Source organism: Helobdella robusta, assembly GCF_000326865.2.
Source record: "Helobdella robusta unplaced genomic scaffold HELROscaffold_28, whole genome shotgun sequence".
NCBI lineage: Eukaryota > Metazoa > Annelida > Clitellata > Rhynchobdellida > Glossiphoniidae > Helobdella > Helobdella robusta.
This window is the reverse complement of record NW_008704435.1, coordinates 1965709-1988208: the sequence shown is the minus strand read 5'-3', so window position 1 is coordinate 1988208 and position 22500 is coordinate 1965709. Positions and strand designations below refer to the sequence as shown.

The 22500-nt window shown below is 32.2% G+C and overlaps 2 protein-coding genes across 2 annotated transcripts; both read right to left on the bottom strand.

The window, feature by feature from the left end:
• Nucleotides 1-538: 538 nt before the first annotated feature.
• On the bottom strand, nucleotides 539-2776 carry HELRODRAFT_185669 (hypothetical protein). The gene is made up of 5 exons (XM_009020613.1): nucleotides 2685-2776; nucleotides 1860-2319; nucleotides 1490-1597; nucleotides 1254-1385; nucleotides 539-1039 (listed from the first exon to the last, which is right to left on the bottom strand). Exons 2-5 carry the CDS (start codon nucleotides 2304-2306, stop codon nucleotides 638-640), a joined length of 1089 nt encoding a protein of 362 aa, XP_009018861.1. The 5' UTR covers nucleotides 2307-2319; nucleotides 2685-2776; the 3' UTR covers nucleotides 539-637.
• Nucleotides 2777-6062: 3286 nt separating this feature from the next.
• Nucleotides 6063-15543, bottom strand: HELRODRAFT_192126 (hypothetical protein; the record flags this gene model as incomplete). Its single annotated transcript, XM_009020612.1, has 11 exons — nucleotides 15514-15543; nucleotides 12966-13102; nucleotides 12535-12933; nucleotides 11693-11753; nucleotides 10508-10574; nucleotides 9939-10133; nucleotides 9708-9761; nucleotides 9505-9546; nucleotides 7287-9337; nucleotides 6361-7023; nucleotides 6063-6076 (listed from the first exon to the last, which is right to left on the bottom strand). Exons 3-11 carry the CDS (start codon nucleotides 12904-12906, stop codon nucleotides 6063-6065), a joined length of 3519 nt encoding a protein of 1172 aa, XP_009018860.1. The 5' UTR covers nucleotides 12907-12933; nucleotides 12966-13102; nucleotides 15514-15543.
• Between the last annotated feature and the right edge of the window lie 6957 nt (nucleotides 15544-22500).

Sequence of the window (22500 nt, the reverse complement as noted above, 5' to 3'; positions counted from 1 at the left end):
TTTCGTTCATGGATTAACTGAGTGCGTTCATGGATTAACTGAGTGCGTTTAACTGAGAAATTTTTTAATTAACGCTTTATAAATTTATCGTAATAATAATTGTAATACATACTATATATATATATATATATATACATGTGTGTGTGTGTGTGTGTGTGTGTGTGCGTTCTTGTAATGTGTGTGTGTGTATTTATTTAGATCATTAAATCACAACAGCCAAATAATTGCATTGCAGTGTTTAATAAAAATAACAAAACAACAAAGGACATTACGTCACTACAACAAATGTAAGATCAAATGTTGCGAGTTGATAAATTTTTCTAAAATTCTGAAGATCAAATAAAGTGTTTCGCAAAATATAATAATTATAATATTAATACAACCGTAATAGACACACACACACTATCACACATACACACACATCACACAAAAACACGCACACTAATACCACTTTTACGCAGTTGGTTCAACAAATTAACCATGCCATCTATCCATCTAATTATTTATTTGTTTGTTTATTTATTGAAACTAGGTTCCTCAAGTATATTATTCTTTATTTCAATAAATTAATTAATTAGTTAATCAATAAAATAAGTAATAGAAGACAAGGAGTGATCAGGGCAAGAAAAGTAAGTAATCAGTAGGTCTGAGTGAGGTTCCGAACGAGCCACCTAGAAAGTAGCAACTCATCATCGTCGTCCTCTCCTCTGGCGTCCATCTCCCGAAGTACCCTCTCCAGATCACTCAGCCAGTACCTCAGTCCTGACAGCTTCCTCGAGACACTGCCAACGTAGGGGAGGTACCTCCTGTTGAATTTTTCATCCGATGATTCGTCGATCAGGATGTCGCTTATTAAACCTTTGTCAATTTGAAGTTGGACGTGTACAGGGGAGATGATGCCGGGGTAAGCAAAGTGCCTGTCTATTGAGAACTTCGGCGTGTGGCCATAGATCCAGCCCCACTGCTTCAGCTCATCGTGCATTTGAATGATGGATGGATAGGCTGAGTTGTCTGTTGGATCCACTAAGATGTTTTTTGTCTGTTTGGTGTGTGTGAACATGTCTGAGATTGTGTGTGTGTGTGTGTAAGTGTAGATGTCTGTGAATGTATGTGTGTGTGTGTGTGCACATGTCTTCGAGCGTGTGTGTACATTATATGATGCTTGTACATGTTTTGTTTGTGAGATGGCATTAGCGTGAACGCATGAAAAAATTACAAAGCATGAAAACAAATTGCTGTAAAAGTGAACGAACATCAGCATCAACGTATGTATAAGCCTTGACAAAGGAGTCAATGAGGGCTTCAGGGGTCAAGGTAGGTCGAAGGTCACAGAGGTTCAAGACTGGAGATGGTATGCTCGTGGTTGCTCTACTGGTCAAACCTTCCTACGTTGTTGTTTAGTTGTTAGCATGTTGTTGTGTTGGTGTATTGTTGTTAGGAACGACGACATACGTGCATGCAAATAATTCGCCCTCCAGACTAAACAGACCTTGTCCTTGTTTAGTAGCTTGTCGACATTGTGGAGGTCCGCATCGACGAGGAGTGTGAAGTGGTGGTAAGCAATGTCACTGCCCAGTTTCGCGGCTGTTCCTGATATCTGCATCGGGGTGAGTGAACAAATAAAATATTGTAAATGGTTGAATAAATCATTCATGTAAAATTATTTCAGTTAACTGACTAAGAAAAATCAACCTAAATTAAATCATATTAAAAAAAAAAGTTGGGTTTGTTTAATAAGAAACATTGAAAATTTAAGCAAAATACATTGCTAATGATAAAATAGATGCAGGATTTTATCATATAGAAAATAGCATATAAAAGTTAAAAACTCCAATGTTAGATTTAAAAACGAACCATGCCTTAAACGTATCATTAACAATCAGATCGTCACGAGAGTTGATGACCACGTCCAACTTCCACTCTCTCCTCAAGTGGCTAGCAACAAAATTCAAGTTCCTTTTCCTGTTGTAGAAACCTCTCGTCGTGAAGAATGTCAAGTTGAGGTTACCGAGGTCATGGTAGACTGTCCCACCCCCACTTCGTCTCCTAGCAACATCCACATTGTGTTGAACGGCTTTTCTGACATTTACTTCTGCCCAGGCATTTTGATGTCTGCCAATAACGATGCATTTGTCATTCCTCCACAACATGAAGAGCTCCGGTTTCACACGAGATAACTTGCTCTCTACAAACTTCACATTTTTGTAGATCCAATCTTCCAGTGCTAGATTGCTGAAGACGTTTTTGCAGGCTGACACAATGACTTGCGGGTGTTGGATGATAGTAGGCAGCTGGAAGTACTTCATCTTTTTCTGCCTCCTTAGAAGTTTTAATAATAATGACAATTTTATAATAATAAATATTAAATAATAATAAAATAAAGACATGCATTAGAATTAACAAATCAAATTGATTCCATTACTTATACCTTGTACCATATTTATATTTTATTCATTTTATAAGATTAGATTAGAATATTACTATATTTTTATAATTTATATTAGACAGAGGCTCCTCCAGACGATCTCAAGACGTTTGCAATATTTTATAATGGACCAATCATCTCGGGACCAAACGTCTGTAGACCCTCCAGACTATCGTTATTGTCATTGCGATTTTTTTTAGCGAAACAATGTTTTTTAAACCATAATTTTTGAAAAAAAATATTAAAGTCACTACTTTACCTTTCAAGTGCGACTGCTCCACCGTCTAAAAATGAAATTCAGTAAACTTACAACAGGCAACTCGAACCTCGCCTTTCGACATTTAGTGCCATTTACGAACTAAACGTGAACTTACAGACGTAACTATGAAATGTGCCTAAAAGGCTGAATGGCTGTTTAAAAAGATGACAATTCATCAAATACACTTGAAAAATTTGTTTCTTGCGTAGTGAAGATTTCTGGTTAGTTCTGAATGTTTCTGGTTGGTTGGTTTGCCAATTTTGAAATATAGTTCACAACTGTCAGTGACTGATTGATGATGATTTATATATGGATATATATATGGATTTATATGAAATTCCATCAACTTATTTATTCAAAACTATAAAATTTACAAACTAGAATTTAATTTAGAAAATTTTATTCAAAAACTTTTTCATCATTAGAAAAATTAAATAAATTTAACAGCACAAAATTAACTAAATTTGTAACGGTAACAAAATCAAACAAACATTCAAGTACTAAAAGGAATTCTGATTTCTAACAGCGTTCAGATTTCAATATAGATTAGGAATTTTTACATTTTTCCATACGGCAAAAATAAGAAAGAAAATCAGCCAAACGGTGACTAAACCTTCGTCTAGCTTTTATTCAAATTAACTGCTGTGTTAAGTACACTTGAAAGGAAATGAATAAATTACAACGAAATTTAATTAATTATGATACAAATGAACAAAAATTAAATTGAATTATTTATAATTAAATTCAACTTAAAATAGCGAACAATCTATCAAAATTAAACCAACCAAATATGTAAAAAGAGAAATATTCTTTTTGTTTATAAGGCCAGCACCACTGGTATTCTGATCATCTTCTTGCAATGTTGCGAAAAAATATTTGAAATAAACACACTATAATAATAATAATTATATTAATAATAATTATTATTATTACATAATAATAATAATTATATTAATAATAATAATTAATATTATTATTTTATGAATAGAAACGAAATGTAGTAATCGAAAAGCAAGCAATCTACAGTGACGAATTATTTGCAACAGTCCATTTTAATGTAGATCATAGAAAAATTATTTTACAATATTAATCAATACGTCACCAATTTTATTATTATTATTATTAGATTTAAATTTATTTAATATAGCTATTATTTATCATTTATATTATCATCATATATTACCACCATTACGACAAGAGAATATTTACAGGACAACGTTAAGAATGGCCATGCATGATGACGAGATTGATGAGAAAATGATGATGGATGATGATGAAAAGATGATGGTGAGTGATGAGGATGATGAAAAAATTATGGTGAAGATGAAGATGATGGAAAAATTATGATGAAAGATGAAGGTGATGGAAAAATGAAGAAAAAGATGATAGAAAAATTATGATGGAAGATGGGGATGAAGATGGTGGCAAAATGATAAATGATGAAGAATAATTATTTATTTATTAGAAGGGAGTTAATTAAACCTGGAAAAAGTATTTATATCTGCAGCTGTAATGATGACAAAGCAGGGTAGAAAAATATATACCTGGAGACAAACAAAAAATCTAAATGAAAAAAGTTTTTTGGTGGTTGAGCAAGAGAATATTGACGACTGAAGTAGGGTGAAAACCCTGGTGATGATGAAAGAGTTACGATGACGATAGCAGTGATGATAATGATGTCGATGATGGTGATAGTTGTGATGATAATGATGACGATGATGAGTTGTGATGACGATATGGCTGCGTGTATGTTTTAACGTTTCATCTGTACGTGTTGCGTATGTATCTCTGTGTGTGTGTGTGTGTGTGTGTGTGTTTGTGACGATGATGATAGTAGTGATGATAATGATGACGATGATGATTATAGTTGTAATGATAATGATGATGACGACGATTATGACGTTCAAGGCATAGTGAACCGACAAACATATGCATGACGAGTATTTAGATTTCTTTTTAATAATAATAGTAATAATAAAGGTAATAATAATAAAAATAATAAGGCAAAAGTAAAATTACGTCACATTTTGAATACTAAGGTGGGGCGTTAGGGGAGGGGTATTGGGGGTGGGGTTTCGACTTCCGCCCGTACTGGCTAGGGCCGCGTCATGAAAATTCAACATCACATAATGTATGCAGATTAAACCGGGACATATAAACATATTTTTTGTAGAAAATTTCCGACAAAAAAACTTGAATACATATATTGCGACAAAATAATAAAAACGTGTAGACTAAAATAATACACAGAATAAATAAAGGTAACAAAGAATATAGCTTTTAAAAAATTAAAGGACTAATAATGGAGTAAAATTTGATAATTTGAAAAAAATTGAAAATGTGAATTTTTTTCTTCTGTTAAAAATATAAACGATGAAAACTCCCCGATCCATCACGCCGTCTCTACGCTATTATCACTAATAATATATTAGTATCATTGATACATTACTATCATTGATACATTAGTATCATTGATACATTAGTATCATTGATACATTAGTATCATTGATATTATCATATGTAGAAAACATGACGTTTATATATGAATATATAGTTTATACTCGCCAATGACTCTAGACTATATATTATATATCATATTATATATTTATATATATATATGTGTGCGTTGTGTATGTGTGAGGTTGTGTACAGTTAGTGTACGTGGTTTAAATGTTGCGGATGAGTGTGTGTGTGTGTTTAGATGTTTGCGTGTGTTTGTGTGTAAAAAATTTTTTTTTATTAATCTAACGTTTAATGATACCAAAGAAAATTGAATGATTAATGTTAATTGAGTTTAATCACTTAGACATGGAATAAATAACATAAGATACGGAGTAATAAAGTTATAAGTGATCAATTTTTGTTTTGCTTTCAGAGACCCGGTTTCCCGAGGTAGGTCGTCGTTTTCATCAACTTTGCCTGACACGCGAAAAAGAAATAATAACGCTAAAAATAAGATAATTTTTTTTGTTTTTTAACTCCAAATATATTTTGAAGTTATTTTTTCAAATTTTTTGTATTTTTTACATCATTTTTTTTTCATATTATTGAATTTCTTTTTAAATTATGGAAAACATCAAAATGTGCATAGGTGCCTGCATGTGTATGTTTGTTTGTACAGTTTGTATATTTGTATGTTTGTAGGTTTATTTGACATAATATGAGATAACATTTAAGATACGTATATCAATAAAATGAAATCAGTAACAATATTATGTTTAGAAGTCACAGTCACCATAGACATGAAATAAATAACATAAAATACGAAATGATAAAGTTATAAATAAATAACAGTATAAGATAATTTAAAAAAAAAACTATATTTTTTTAGTTTTTTTTTTGTAATTTTGTCAATTTTTTTAATTTATGAAAAACTGTTCATAGTTGTGCACCTATATGTGTGTGTGTGTGTGAGTGTGTGTGTGTGTGTGTGTATGACAGAATATAAAAAGAAATCCTTATATGAAATTTTACACATAACCCTAAAACAATATGAAATCCAAACGTTAAACTTGATCAAAAACCAGTGAAAAAAAAGTTAATTTGAAAATGTTTTATAAATGTATCATATCAAATGATAGATATCATTGTACATTATGAACTGGTATGTATGGAATGATACCAGCAAGCCTAAGCTCCAACGACAAACCAACCGACAAACATATTAATTAATCACTTAAACTATCATTTTGCTGTTGTTCTTGGCTGTTGTTGCAGGTGACAGCGCTGTTGAAGTAGTTATCCACATTAATTTCACGTCCTCCTTGTTCATCTTCGACCAGCAAACAGGTGTTGTTGATGTTGTTGATGTTGTTGTTGATGTTGTTGTTGATGATGGCGTTGTTGATGATGTTGATGTGGCTAATGATGTCATTGACGATTTTGCTGAAGTTGTTGTTGCTGATGACGACGTTGTTGATTTCGATGATTTTGTTGATGTTGTTGGCGATGTTGTCGATGTTGTTGCTGTAGTTGGTGGTTATGTCTTTGATGACGTCGATGATGTTGTTGATGGTGTTTCTGATGATGATGATGACGTTGTTGTTGATGATGATGTTGTTGTTGTTGTACCAGGTGTTGCCGTTGATGTTGCTACTTATAGTTGCGTCAACAATGTTATTATTGACTGCCGCCAACAAGCTGTTGATGATGTTGATCAAACTGGTCAAATTGACATCTATGGACATCCGGTCAGCCGTCAGCTTGATAAGGACCCCCTGAAGGTTATTCACAATGCTCATGAACTCCATCTGGTTGATAACGTTGTTATTGTTGATGACGTTAGCGTTGGTGTCATTGCTCTGTCTAAAGATCCAATTGTCATACCTCCATGTAGATCCTGAGGTTGATTTTGGTTAGTTAGTAATACAATTCACCGGCAGTAGATAGCATAATAACATTCATAATTGTTTTTTCTTTAGCATGTCTGTTATCAATGTGAGGCTTAAACATATTGAAACTTACACAACGTTTGCAACAGCTGTATATGAAATAAATAGCAAGGCTGCTATAAAGACGCATTTTAGATATTGAATTATCAATAAATTTACATAACAAAATTATTCCAATTACTCTCTACACAGAAAGTTAAAAAGTACCCACCGGGTTGCTGGGAGTCCATAGCTGGTGGCATCTGTTCAGCTGATGACGTTACTATTGGTTCCTGTTGTTGGGAAGGAATGTTCTGACTTGCAGCTGCTGCTGCTGCTGCATTCAACAAGAGTGCTTCAGATAATGAGACTTCGGTGGATAGTTCTGGCACAGCACCACCACACAGGTCAGCACCATCAGCTGCACAGGATGTGACATCGTCCACCACGTTAGCGCAAATCCTTGAGGAGGAGGAAGTGACGGCATGGAGTTGGTGCTGCATGGCACCAAGTTGGTGATGCATGGCAGCTGCCTCATAGAAACTGGGCAGGGGTGTTGCACAGCGTGCCTCACAAACGTTCTCCATAATCTTCACCAGTTCTTCCTCTGTCTCGCCGCTATTGTAGCTTTCCTCGTCCTTAAGAATTCCATCAATATTATGTATGATGCTTGAATCACTGACCTCTGCCAATATACTGGTCAATAAATCACTACATCCATTGGCATCATTATTCCTTACGGTATTAAATCTGTTTGAAATCTGCAGTCCGGCGTTGAATACACTGGAGCCAGGTTCGACTGCAGCGGCTGATTCAGACGCTGGCGACGTGCATTGATGATCGATTGTCGGTGTTGATGTGGCTGGAATTGGAAAAGAATACCGAAAGAACCTGAATAGTCCAGAAGGGTTAATAAATGTAGGGAGAAATTTCGATGTATCATTTCCAGATCTAAGACACATTGGATAGATTGCTTTAGGCTGCAAAATGCTCTTTGATGGTAAAGTTTTGGGAGAGTGGTTGTTGTTGGTAGTTTGTTGATTATAAGCATAATTTTCCAAACCCTTAAAATAATTAATTTGGTTATTATCATCCCCTTTCTGTGCATTAACATCCGCAAAATCATTGATAACACCATTGCTTGCACAGCCCTGCAGATTGTCACCATCCTCATCTTTATGGTGATTGTTATCGTGATTATCATTATCCTCTTCGTCTTCCTTATCAACAAACCAGTTCAACTGCTCAGGCGACTCAAACGCTGGCGACCTGCATGGCAAATCGAATGTCGGTGTCAGTGTACCCAGAATTGGAGCGTTTGGAGGGTTAACATAAGTAAATTTCGATGCATCATTTTCAGATCTAGGATTCAGACCGATTACATTAGGCTGTAAGATGTTCCTTGGTAGTGAAGCGGATTTGCGAAAGTGGCTGTTGTTGTTAGTATTTTGTTGACCAAAACCATAATTTCCCAAAGCCCTAAAATCATTATTTTTGTTATTATCATTCCCTTTCCATAAATTGAAATTCATTACATCATTGATAACATCTCTACTTACAGGGTCCTCAAGATTGCCAACATTCTCATCACCATTAACATTATCCTCTTCGTATTCTTTTTTATTTTTTTCACTCTCACCAACATCATAATTTTCATTGCGCTGGCAACTAAGTGCAGCACCTTCACCAGCGACATCATCAGCCAACAGAACATAGTTGCTCTTTGAGGTGTCACACTGCTTGAAGTTGCCAATTCCATCAGCAATAGTCGGTGTAGTAGCCTCAACGGCGACAGAATCTACACCACCATTTTTATCCTTGTTCTTACTTCCCTCTTCATTATTTCTTTCAAGCCATGAGTTCCACAACGCGGCAGCGCTTGGCATTTGATCATCGCGTCCAGGATAGCCAAGATCTGCACCGACCTGGTCGAAGCTCACTTCACCATCTCGTTCCCTACCTCCCCCAGGCAGTACCTTGTTGTCCACTTCCTTCCAGATTCTTTTATCAATAGCAAATAACGGCTGGCACATCGAAACGATTGAAAATAACTGATAGTTGAAAGGGCTCTCTTCAATTATTTTATCTTTGCTGCAATCCTTGGTCAGCTGGATAAGAGAATGTATGTCACTTCCATCATCTTCATTATCGTCGGGCAATCGATTTGTCGCCCCACTGCTAGGAGGATGAAACTGTGTAGCCGGCTGCCTCGGTTTTGGCGGGGTTGGTTTGTTAATGGGATACCTGGCATGTCTCCTTCTCTTTCTTCTCTTCTTGAATGGCCTGCTGTTGTTTACATACAAAATATTATTGATGCATTCTTAAGACAATGTTTATGTTCTTATTGTGTGTTTTATTTAGCTGTACCAGCAATTCGGCAAAGAGATCAATAAAATGTAAAGTGTCGTTCAAAGAAAAGATTTGTAAAATTAACTAAACCAAACACTCACTGTGAACACGCGTGTCCACTTGTTGTGCTGTTCTGTGTGCTTCTTTGGTGATGAATGAAAGAGTAAAAAATCATTATAGAAATATTTATTTATTTGTTATAATTCATGAATTTGTTTACTAGCAACTATAACTGTAATGAAAGAGTTAATATAACTTTAATAGATGTAATGTAATTGTAATGATTGATGTAATAACTAAGAACCTCATGACGATATACTGCTTTCCTCCCACTGTCATCTCCCCGACATAAGCACACCTAAGTTGAAAAATTACAATAAATATAAAATACACCAAAAAAATTATAATAAATATAAAATACACCAACAATAACCGCAAAAAGAAATGCCATAAACAAAATTTAAAAAATTTAAACGGTACTCATAAAGGAGTACACAAAAACAGATAAACAAACACATAACATTCAAGAACTCACTTGAGAGAATCAGGATTCAATTTCTGACGATGATTAGCAGCTGTCTCGTTCGTTCCTTGTGCATTGGCAACTGAATTAGTGACGTCCTGCGTTGAAGACGTTGTGGCTGCAGCCCAGTTTAAAGCAGCGCCGACTTGGCTGACTGTTGCTAACAGGTCACATGTACTACTTAAGGAGGGAAAGGCTTCTTCATATCTATTGGGAATTAGTTTTAGTTCTTGTCGATGCCTGTTGATGTTGTTGTTGTTGTTGATTTTAGGTGTCGTTGTGATGGTACTGGTGTAAGATGCAGAGTAGAGAATTTACAGTGACTGATTTCATGTTTTTGTGCAGTTGGAACTATTACTAATGTATACTACCGCGTCATGTGGATGAGTTGATGATTTCAGGTGGATTTTATGGGCTCATTGTGTATAGATTAGCGTAGAAGATCACAAACATTTACGAATATATATTGTTGAATGAGCATTGTTGGCAAAGATTCAAATTTAGTCAAAAGCACACTCTTAGATATCATTGAAAATTATTAAAATGCAATTAAGCAATTAAAGCAATTAAATAAATAGGACCTCTCATGTGGTTGATTGGACTGTCTGTGCTTCCTGCTGCCAACTCTTCTTTTCTTCTTCAATTCAACTGTAGATAAATGCAAATAGTGTGTGTGCATGTGTGTGTATATGTGTCTGTGTGTGTGTTTGTGTGTGCGTGTGCGCGCATGTAAAATAACCCTATAAAATCAATCATCGTTTATTGTCCAGAGACCCAGTTCTCCCGAGGTAGGACGTTGTTTTCTTTGCCAACAATTTTTTCCACAAAATTAGGCGATCAGTTGTATCCATTTCATTTACGACGCAGGATTTCGGTATACTTCCCATGGATTCTTAGCACCCCTTAAGGCCTGCTGGAGACTAGGGGCCGTTGTTTTTGGCATGGGATAAATTTTGGGGAAAATTTTTTTCAAAAACACGCAAGGCAGCGTGGATGCAGTTTTATGTCATGCCCAGGACTATGTGAATCTCTATGAGGGATATAATAAATTTTATAGTGAAATACATGAGCACAAATAAAATACAATACAATACAATAAAAAAACAATACAATACAATACAATGCAACACAACACAACACAATACAATACAACCTCCAATGGTTATTTTTGAATGGTTATAAATGTTCTTCTCATTATAGCATTTAGTGATAATAATATAATGTAAAAATGTATTAAACCCTTCACAATTTGTAATGCTAAAACTTCATCCATAATTAAAAACAAAGATTTAGTGAAGAAGAAAATTCAAAATAAATGATAAGATATAATGATGATTGCATCAGGTATGAATAATAAAAAAAAGATGATTGTATAATATCTATGTTATTTATATGCAGATCAAAACATCAGCACAGATTACATGACAAACCAATAATGGTACCAGATAGATCATAAATCATTAAATGAGCCAGTGTAAAATTAAGTCACAGGTTCTCAACATCTCAACAGAGCATCATGAGTATAGCTTGCTATCTCCTCTCAATTTCACAACATTTACAAGCATGTTCATTAGAAAAGTATTTAAATGTTTAATTTTTACATTTTAAAAATATTTTATCATCCTAATTACCTTAAACCAAATTAGATATTAAACAAAGTTAAAACAAAATCAAACAAAATTAAACAGTATTAAACAAAATTAATTAATATTTAGCAGTGTTAAACAAAATTAAATAAAATATTTCAATAAGAAATAAAAACAAACTTCTAGCTTCATAGAACTTCTCCAAAAACTCTGTGATGATCTTCTTAAAACTTTCGTTATCCTGGTTGGGTTGATTAGATAGATGGCATTAATGTTTATGTTAGAACACATTAACATTTGAGAATTATCAATCAATCAATCAATCAATTAATAAAAAATAATAAAAAAAAATGATAAGATATAATGATGATTATAACATTTGAGAATTATCAATCAACCAATCAATCAATTAATAAAAAATAATAAAAAAAAATGATAAGATATAATGATGATTATAACATGAGAATTAGATTGGAAGAGAGCACAAGCAAAACAACATTTCGAGGTATGACATTCAATTAGTTCACTGGTGTTTATATTGCAACATTGCATTACATTATGGTAACATTATGATATCTTAAATTCAATCATATTGGTAGTCTCTGATGATGTTGATAGCAATGTTGAAATGTTAATGAAATATCTGGTGAATATCTATCAAGATATGTGCTATGATTATCTACAGCAATGTATAATTACAACATGACACATAATTACACTAATCTTCAATTGGATATTTTTCATTGCCCATCTTATGTTTTTTGCAATAAACCAAAAAAAATGTGTATCATGAGCAGGCATTTAGCAGGCATAATGACACACTAACATTTTGAACCAGGTAACACACAATGAACAAATATTCTTCTCAATTGAATAAAACAATAGCAAAAAACACATATTCTTCTCAATTGAATAAAACAAAAGCAAAAAACACAAAAGATCAAATCAATACTGTGAAAGATGAACCAAACAAAAATAAGTTTTGAAAAATTTAATTTAATTTGAAAAAGAATTTAACCAACCGACAGTCCAGTTTTATCATTGAAGTGTTTGAGGAGGTACGTTTTCCTTAGGTACCATTCATCGGAGATGTCTGCATCGTCATCTCCACGCGTATAACCAACAACACTGCTACCGACATTCTTATTACTTATGTAATTATCCACATGGTGGCGAAAGCTCTCCACGTTGTGGCCAATAAGGCATAGTTCATCAATCAAGTTGATGATGTCAAGTCGCAAGGAGGAGATGATGTCTCTTGAAAATACGCGACCATCCAGACCGATCGAGTACAACTCTCCCACCAGCCACGATTCCAACGTGTGTAACTGTTCATTCGTTATGCCACACTTGGCAAGCTGGTCTTTGTAGAAATAAAATGATGACTTCGACATTCTAATGCCTTATTTATGAAAGAGAGAGTAAGTGGTATGAGAAGAATGAATAGTTAGGAGGAATAATTTGAGTTTGAAGATTTTCAATATCTAATGAGAATAATGCAATAAATAAATAAAAATTAGGTAAAAGTGTGGTTGGCCACGATAGGCCGATGACTTTTGTTTGAACTGCAGTCTATAGCATCACATACTGGTAGGGAAAAATAAAAAATTAGATTAATTCAAATTTAAATGTATACATAACTTGTTATATAACACCAATAGAAAAATCTTATAAAATATATTTTAAGATAAACAATAACATTAAATTTAAGATTTGATAAAAACATGAGCATTTCTTAACGCTACTATTATTACTGTTATTAAAATTTTAAAAGACTGGATAACAATAACCTCCAAACAAACTATGGTGAAAGCAGAACTCGACATAAACAAATGCACATCAAAAATAGCATTTAGTCAATTTAAACTAATAATAAAAATCAAAAATAGTCTGAATGTATATTTTTAAATAAAAATAACACAAAACAATGCTAGATAACAGCATTAACTGGTGAAGTCAATAGATATGCCCCTTCAAGTTCACAATTGTAGGGCCACCCAAGTTACAAAAGATAAATTTGCATAAATATAGAAATGGCAAAGTATTATGGTAAATAAGTATGAAACCACGCTTCCTGTTGTTTACATAGGATAATATTGAAAACTTTAAATTTGGCTCCGCCCGTCATTAATATTCATGACCAACCGATGCGCTTCATTTTATTGTAATTTTATTGTAAATTATTTAACAAATATATTATTTTATATTTTAAAATGTTTATTAATAATTTAGATGCCAAATAAAATAAGGTCATATATATAAATTAAATATAAATAAAATATATTAAAATATAATATAAAAAAAATTTAATTAAATTTAAATGTAATAGTTAAGCTGTGTAATCTTTTACATGAGCTTCAATAAAAATTGTTTTTTCCATTGTTTATAAAAAATTTAATTTCTTTAAGAATGATGATGCGAATTGTTTTAAATTCAAACAGATGACGTATTTCTGGTCTATGTACGACGTTAGCCAGGCTATGGTTGCGTCGATTTTAGATTTGGACGTCGGGCATTACATTACCTGACTGGTTAAATTTACATCGAAATCTATGCATTGACTGGGCTCATGATAACCCTGCACGAATAGGAATGTATACAAATGGAGTGGAGAATTTGTGGCGATGCGTCAAACAAAAATTTAAGAGAATGAATGGTACTTGTGATGCTCACGTACAATCATACCTAGACGAATTTATGTGGATGCGCACCAAAGGAGAAAGAAAAAAGCAGTTCCAAAAAGCCCTGGAACTTATACGACATTATTAAAATTTTGAAACTTTTTGGTATTTTTTTATTAACTAACGATAATTATTAGACGATACTTGTTTTGTTATTTATATGAAAATATAATGTCCAAATTAAATTACATATAGTTCTCATGTTTATAACATATTTTAAAAATAATAAATAAATAATGATATTAGAATTTTTGTTAAAAATTACAAATATAAATAAATGAAACGATTCGGTTAAAAAAAATCACAAATTGAAAAAAAATAAAACGCTTCGGCTGGTCATGAATATTAATGACAGGCGGAGCCAAATTTAAAGTTTTCAATATTATTCTATGTAAACAGGAAGCTGGTTTCATACTTATTTACCAAGTATTATATTATATGTTGGCACATATCAGTGCATACTTGCCGGTATATTTATATTTTTTTATTGTATATATTAAATTTATCAGTTATTATTTATCTAGTTAAAAACATTATTTCACTATTGAATTTTAAAAAATTAGCTTGGTAAAAAATTTACTAAAATTTGACAAACCACCATTATAAATGACAAAATATAACAAAATTTCCCTTGAGTGAATTAATCAATTAATCTACCTTTTAATATACAAGCTTAGAAGGTATTTAAATAAAAAATTACAACAAATTTGACTTAAAAAAATTTTAACCATGAGTTTAATAAAAAATATAAAAAATTTTAATAAAAATCAAAATTATATATATATAAAATTAAAATTAATTTTGAGATTTCAAGTTTGAAATATAATATAATTTATAATATAATGTATCATATTTTAAATTTATAATCATAATAATTTATAGATAGATGAATAATTAATTTTTAAAAATTAAAAATGTTTTTAAAAAACCGAATTTTAAAAGTAAAAAATAAAAACCGACGTTGGAGTCTCTTTCTGCCACAATTCCAACATTTTTACGCCAAAAAAATTTAAATCCCGAAAAAAAAATTTAATTCAAGATTTAATCCAAACTTTATAACAACCACCTTCGCCGAGTTTTTTAATTTTTCTCCATTTAAAGCTCGAACTAAAAGGCATCAATCTAATCAGCTGACGACTTGTTAGGTGCCATCTCGCCACCGAACTTAATTTCGGTACATAAAAAGCAATTTATTTCGAATAGAAAAATAACTCTAAAAAATATCTACTTGAAAACGAAATTATATGAAATAAAATTCTGAGATTAAAATTAAATTAAAGATAAAAAAATCATATTATTAAAAATACAAGCATTAACTCACATTTAGTCAAACAGTTGAAAATCAGCTGACCGAATACAATTTTACGACAGAATTGTTCAATATTTATAGGAAGAGACTTAATTTATTCAGAACCATTGGTCCAAACTGACCAATCAGGTGATAGTAAACAACAAATATAAATAAATATATATATATATATATATACAGTTTGAAATTATATATATATATATATATATATATAATGCGTATGTGTGTGTGTGTGGTGTGTATGTGTATGTGTGTGTGTGTGTGTGTGAATGTATGCGAATGTAGAATGCAATTCAAATTATTTCTCAAAAAATTCCTACACTTTTTTCACTGGTAGTGGAAGAATCACTGTCTTATCGTTGGCCATTGAACAAAATTTTCCAACATCGAAAATTAAAAATTTCATTAAACAGATCGAACGACGAACGCTCCGTGCTTCCACATTTCTCCATTCGCACGTGCGCAATTATAAATTCACGTGCACAATTATAAAAACCACTTACGAATGAACTAACATAACTAAATCCTGATATTTGTTGCTGATATTTGGCAGAAAATAATATACAAACGCGAAATGAAGTCATTGTTAAAAGAATTTAATTAAGTTATCAATAATTTAAGTTAAAAGAAATAAAAAGTCATTTCTGATTCTGGCCATATACATGGTATAATAATAATAATAATAATAATAATAAAAATATATTAATAAATATCATTTATAAAGCGACTGAGTGTAGAAATTTATATGTACATACGTTTTGGATTGCATACAAATGTATGTAGATGTACAAGAGGAATTGGTGCTCATCGCCTTCGATGGGTGAAAATTTTAATTAAATTAATCTTTTGAAAATTACCACCATCATCTTTTCTGTTATCTTTCTTTTGTTATTCTTTAAAAGTAAACTCTGGCAAACGCAAGCACTGGCACTACAACGATAAAAAAAACAAAATGGCGAAAAGTTGTGAAAATTGGTAAAAAATTGTAAAAAGAGAGACGACAATCAAAGTGTTCCCAGCTACGAAAATGCTCACGCGTAGGATGAGACGAATAAAATTGGATGGGATTGAAAATGGTCAAGGGATAGATAACAAAGTGATAAAAAACGTAGCATTATAAACGTTAAACAGATAATGTTAGTAGTGAATATCGTTAAGAAACTGGTTGATTTTTAAGAGGATTGAGGAGGTCATTACAGTTTTTGCCCTCTTCGTCAAAGTTCAAAATTTTCCGAATTTTGGCTCCAGTCAACGTTGTCTAGATCCGCCATTGTTTAGAAATAAATAGAATTAATAAAATGAATATGAAATTAGTTAATTCAATGACTATTTAATAAAAATGTCATTTTATACGGAGCCATGGCAAGCGACTAAGGCACATTATTATTATTACTACAACAAAGCCACAGTGCGTATAAATAAGTGTGAGTTAACGTATCACACACTTTTGCGTGTGATAAGTAGGGATCTCATTTCATTTGAAGCTGGACACTGCTCAACCATGACAGGCACCTTAAACCGCTAGATGACGCCCACTGTATAGATAGATGATTGAGTTTTACTCGAAACTAATTGTAAAATTTACGATAATATTATTAATTTAATTAATTTATATTAATATTATTAGTTATTATCAATAATATTTAATATTATTGAGAAATAAAGTTATTTGAAGATGTGATTGGAGATTAAACTTTGGTGCCTTAAAAATGACAGGACTGCTGAACCGCATATTGATTTTATTTTTTTTTTACACACCACATTCGTACACACATACTTAAGTAAATAGAAACATACACAGACACACTCACGCACACAAACACACACACACATATAGTCACACAAAGACATTTACAACCACACGCATTGAGAACAATAAAACAATGAAAAATAAACAATATATATATATATATATATATATATATATATATATATACACACACACACACCTATATACATATATAAACTGGAATAACTTTGAACCTTGATATTTAAATTCGTCAGCCAAACCTTTGCCGCCAAAATTTAAACTTCGAATGTGTTTCTTCATAATGGGCGATTAACACGCGCCTGTTTTGTTATGTGTGTGTGTATTTATTTGTGTATTGTATTCGTGTATTTATTGCGTTTGTATGTGTGCGTGTGTGTTTGTCTGTGTGTGTTTGTGTGTTTGTTTACCTTTTCAAATGTTAATTATATCGATAAATATATATATCGGTTAAACACATGTTGATTGATTGGATGAAAATTGATTATTTGATTGATATGATGTTAACTGCTTGATTGATCTGATGTATATGGCTTGAGTGTTAGAACCTTTCTAGTTGATTATATGATTGAATGAATGTTGATTGATTGATTTATCGCCTGATTGAACGGTGGTTGCTTAATTGCATGATTGGTGTTTGATTGATGGATGGTTGTTTTTGTTGACTGATTGAATAAATAACGACTTTTTGATTGGTTTAATGCTGACGTGTTGTATGTTAAAGTTCAATGTTTTTTTAATGTTGATTGTTTGCTGGATTGAAAAGTGATTGCCTCATTGAGTGAACTTGGGATGTTTGATTGGTTTAATGCTGCTATACATCAATGTTTAATGTGATAGTTTGATTGTATAATAGTTGATTGTTGATTGTTGAGAGTTAAACGATAATCGTTCGACTGATCGAATGTTGATTTGGTTGGTTGATTGGCTGACTGAATGTCGATTGTCTGATTTAATACTGGATGATTGATTTAGTGCTGACATAAATATCATGACCTAAAATGAATTCGAACCTGTTGCTTTATTTGTTTGTATGCGCGTGCGTGTGTGTATGAGTATGTATGTATGTGTGTGTGTGAGTATGTATGTGTGTGTATGTATGGTGTGTGTGTGCGCGCATGTGTGTTTCTTTGCTACACAGCTGGCCAGCACAAATTAACATGTGCTGGAACTGTGTTCTGCTTGTACCGTGTTGAACTTGGCCCAGGCTGCTTTGCTGTTGCTTTTGGCGGCTGGCAATCTTCCAGACCTAATAAACTATGGAAAGCCAAGACATTTTTTAAAAATAATTGATTAATTAACATTTTTTCCAGCCAAAAATGTAATTTAATTTAAATTAATTGATATGCGTTATTATTTTTAATATTGTTATATTTTATTATACTAATTATTGCATGTGTATGATACGTGTATGTGTATGGTGCATGTATGTGTATGTTCAAAACCTCTCAATTGCTCGAAAGCAACCAGCGATACATTTTGGTCACCCACCGCTGCACACGATATTAAAAAAGCATCTAGCAAGGCCGTTTCTGTTGAATAATATTTTCTGCAAGCCGACTGATTCTGTAACAAATTATTTTTAGACAAATTGCTTATCAGCTCCTTAGAGACAATTCTTTCCATTACCTTGATTGTACATAAATGAAATGAATAGGCAGTTCTGCTTTTATTTGAACTGCATAGTAGTGTAGTGATAAATGTATAACAATATGAAAATTATCGTTGGGAATATATGACTTGAATTTCAAGATTGAGTTTTGATAAATAATAAATAAATTTTGACTATAATAAAAAAAGAAAATATGAATATCACTTAATAATAATAATCATAACAATAATGATAATAAACATTGTTAAAACCTAAAAATAAAAATATGAATGAATGGATGAATGGATGGATGGATGGATGGATAGGCCGGTTGTAAATTAAGTGTTCATTCATAACTCATTAGCATTTGTTAGACATCTAGCCAGGAGCGCTGATAACAAATGGAGTAGATATCTTCTGATAAGCGTTAACATTAACCAAAATAATTAGTTGTTGTAGAAGTAGTAGTAGTCGTAGAAGTAGTAGTAGTCGTAGTAGTAGTAGAAGTAATAGTAGTAGTAGTAGTCTTAGTAGTAGTAGTAGTAGCAGTAGTAATAGTAGTAGTAGCAGTAATAGTAGCAGTAGTAGTAGTAGTAGCAGTAATAGTAGCAGTAGTAGTAGTAGTAGCAGTAATAGTAGTAGTAGTAGTGGTAGTAGTAGTCGTAGTAGTAGTCGTATTAGTAGTAGTAGTAGTAGTAGTAATAGTAACATTAGTATCTTGTAATAGAATTGTAGTACTATTACAATTACAATTAGATGAAGGTAAAGTAGTAGTAGTAGTCGTAATAGTAGTGGTAGTGCTGGCGATAGTAATTGTAGTAGTAGAAGCAACAGTAGCAGTAGTAGTTGTGGCAGCTGTAAAAGTAATTTTAAAAGTAATTTTTATAAAATCGCGTCTGCCACTACTACTACTACTATCACTACTACTACTAATACTTCTACTAATGCTACTATTACTACTTCTACTAATACTGCTACTACTACTACTAATACTACTATGACGAAAGTTGATAACTCAATATACATAATATGAATAATCAAACTATCAATGCATTCACTTTTCTATTATCATACCGTAAGACAAGGGGGTGGGCAACCTTTTTGCTGTGAGGGCCGCATTGAGAACTGTTTTACCTTTGAAGGGCCGCATATGTACTTATATAGCAAAATTTTCAACCTGGGGGAGAATTTTTTTAAGATTTGCGACTCCTTTTTTGGTCTGGCTGGCGACCTTATTTCATAGATTGTCGTAAGTTGTAATTTTAAATAATAATAAATAAATAATAATAATTTATATAAAAAAGTGAATAATAAAAAGTAAATAATGCAAAATAATTGAATTTGCATTTAATTCATAATATTTATATCCATGATTTAAAAGCGACATGTTGGAGCCTATGGTTGCGCAACTAAGTCTCTCTACAGTTGCAGTCGCATTGCGCAACATGCAGCAGGTAGGCTTGCTGCGGTTTTGTTGATATGTTATTCTTCTGATGTTGTTTATATTTACTTTTAATTTTTTTTATTTCATTTTTGGTTTTTCCCTTGTTGTTATTACTATTTTTTTGCTCGTATTTTAATACATATAATAATAATAATGATAATTATAATTAAAATAACGAGAATTATTATTAATATGTTGTTGCTGTTATTTTTTTGTTGTTATTCTTATTTTTCTGCTCGTATTTGGGGTTTGGCTTTTCCGCGCGCTTAGCCAAGCAGACTACTTCACAGCTGTGGAGGTTATTTATTGTTCTGTTGTATTTTGTCCTCAACTGATTGTTCTGAACTGATACAGTAAAAGTCCTCTAGAGAGGACACCATTGGGGAATGACCAAACTGTCCTCTCCTCTTAACTGTCCTCTCCTCAAGACTCAACATCAAATTCTTTTTTGATATACTACATAAAAAATTAAAATAAAACAACACGTTTTTAATATTGTTATGGAAGAAAATCATTCATAGTTGTCTGTTTGCCAAAACATTTTGTTTTTAATAATTCAATTTTTAAAATATTTTCAATGCTCTCAGAAAATTGTAACAATTCTCTATTGCCCATATGTATCGAATAGGAAGTTAGCTTCCTGGCACATTGTAATGCCATCTTTGTAGAAACTTCTTGGACTGGAGCCTCTTCTTCCTCTTTATCATCTTGGACTTCAAATTGTTCATGATTTAATTTTTTCACCACCAGCATTTTTTCTTCCAAGTTTAAAATTTTTTTTCGCAGAGTCGACTCCATTATTACACAACAGTTTATCAACACGACCGCGATAAAAAATCAAAGAGCGAAAATAATTTTTTTTAAATAACCAAAGATTATCAAAGTTTCTTTAGCGCATTCCATAGAATAGAATAAATACAAATATTCAAATTAGATGGCGCATTTTATCAAATATTCGATGTGTTTTTGTTATAAATTGTCCGCTCTTTAAGACATAAAAGTCAATTTGTACTTAAAACCCCGTCCGTAGTTCGTTCCTTTAAAATGTCCGTTCTTTAGGGTCTATTTAACTTGCAAAACGGTTCCGTGCCGAGCAATACTGTCCGTTACTCTTATCTGTCCGTTCTTTAGGGTCCCGCTCTAGAGGACTTTTACTGTACTGCACATATGACAAGAAGAACGCAAACAAGCACACATGTGCGGGCGAGCGCGCAAACACACACATATATGTGTTATATCATATCACGTGCCAATCACGTGCTTAGTCCGTCCTTATGTAAAATGCCTCATATGCATGTTCATTGTTTGTCTATGGGTTTTACCAGGCAGAAAATATTCAGACACACACACACACACACACACACACACACACACACACACACACACACACACACACACACACACACATATATATATATATATATATATATATACATTAATCAGGCACACACACATATACACACATATACACACACATAAACACATCATTAGACAACCACATATAGATAAACAAATGCATGCAATTTGTGGTTGTTTAGTAAGCGAAACATAAAATTTTGGATATTTCCAATTGGGTTTAAAATTTGAGTAGAATTAAATTTCCTGATAATTATAATTCGGCCTTTTTCTAAATATTTTTTCGGTAGCAACCCCTTCAAAGACCTCTTTTACCATCCTATCTCGAAAACAATCCGATACATCGATGATTCTCACTTTTAACTTGTTTATTTGATTATTCAATTTTACAAACCTTAGACAAAAACACCTTGAGTATCACGTTTTGATAATAAATTGTCTTCATTGTCATAACAATTAGTAATAAATGATCTTCACTGTCACAATAATTGTAATGGCTTCAAACGTTTCTTCATTTATTTTCATTGATGGGAACAAAAAGAGGATGAACAATTGAACCTTGCACTTTGTCACTTGAACTCATATGAATATAAGCAGGTGAGATGAATATAAGTAAATGAAATGACAGATAAGACGTAACAAAAAATATTTACAATCAGAAACTTTTACATTAATCCAACTCGTAAATGATAGATTTTACATTTGATGCAAATTCAGACTTGATCGAAACATTAACAAGTTTTATATTTGATTACATTCTAATTCAATTAGTATAGGCATATAAAGTTCTATATTTGCGGATACAAAAGCAACTTGGTCTATGGACAATGAAATTTCCA

What these genes read in the sequence shown, in the direction of transcription:
- HELRODRAFT_185669 (XM_009020613.1), bottom strand. Translation starts at nt 2,306, where the DNA reads ATGAAGTACTTCCAGCTGCCTACTATCATCCAACACCCGCAAGTCATT. An exon ending in AGCTACTAAACAAGGACAAG is followed by an intron (nt 1,386 to 1,489) that starts GTCTGTTTAGTC and finishes ACAACAACGTAG; the next exon opens with GAAGGTTTGACCAGTAGAGC. An exon ending in ATACATACGTTGATGCTGAT is followed by an intron (nt 1,040 to 1,253) that starts GTTCGTTCACTT and finishes CACACCAAACAG; the next exon opens with ACAAAAAACATCTTAGTGGA.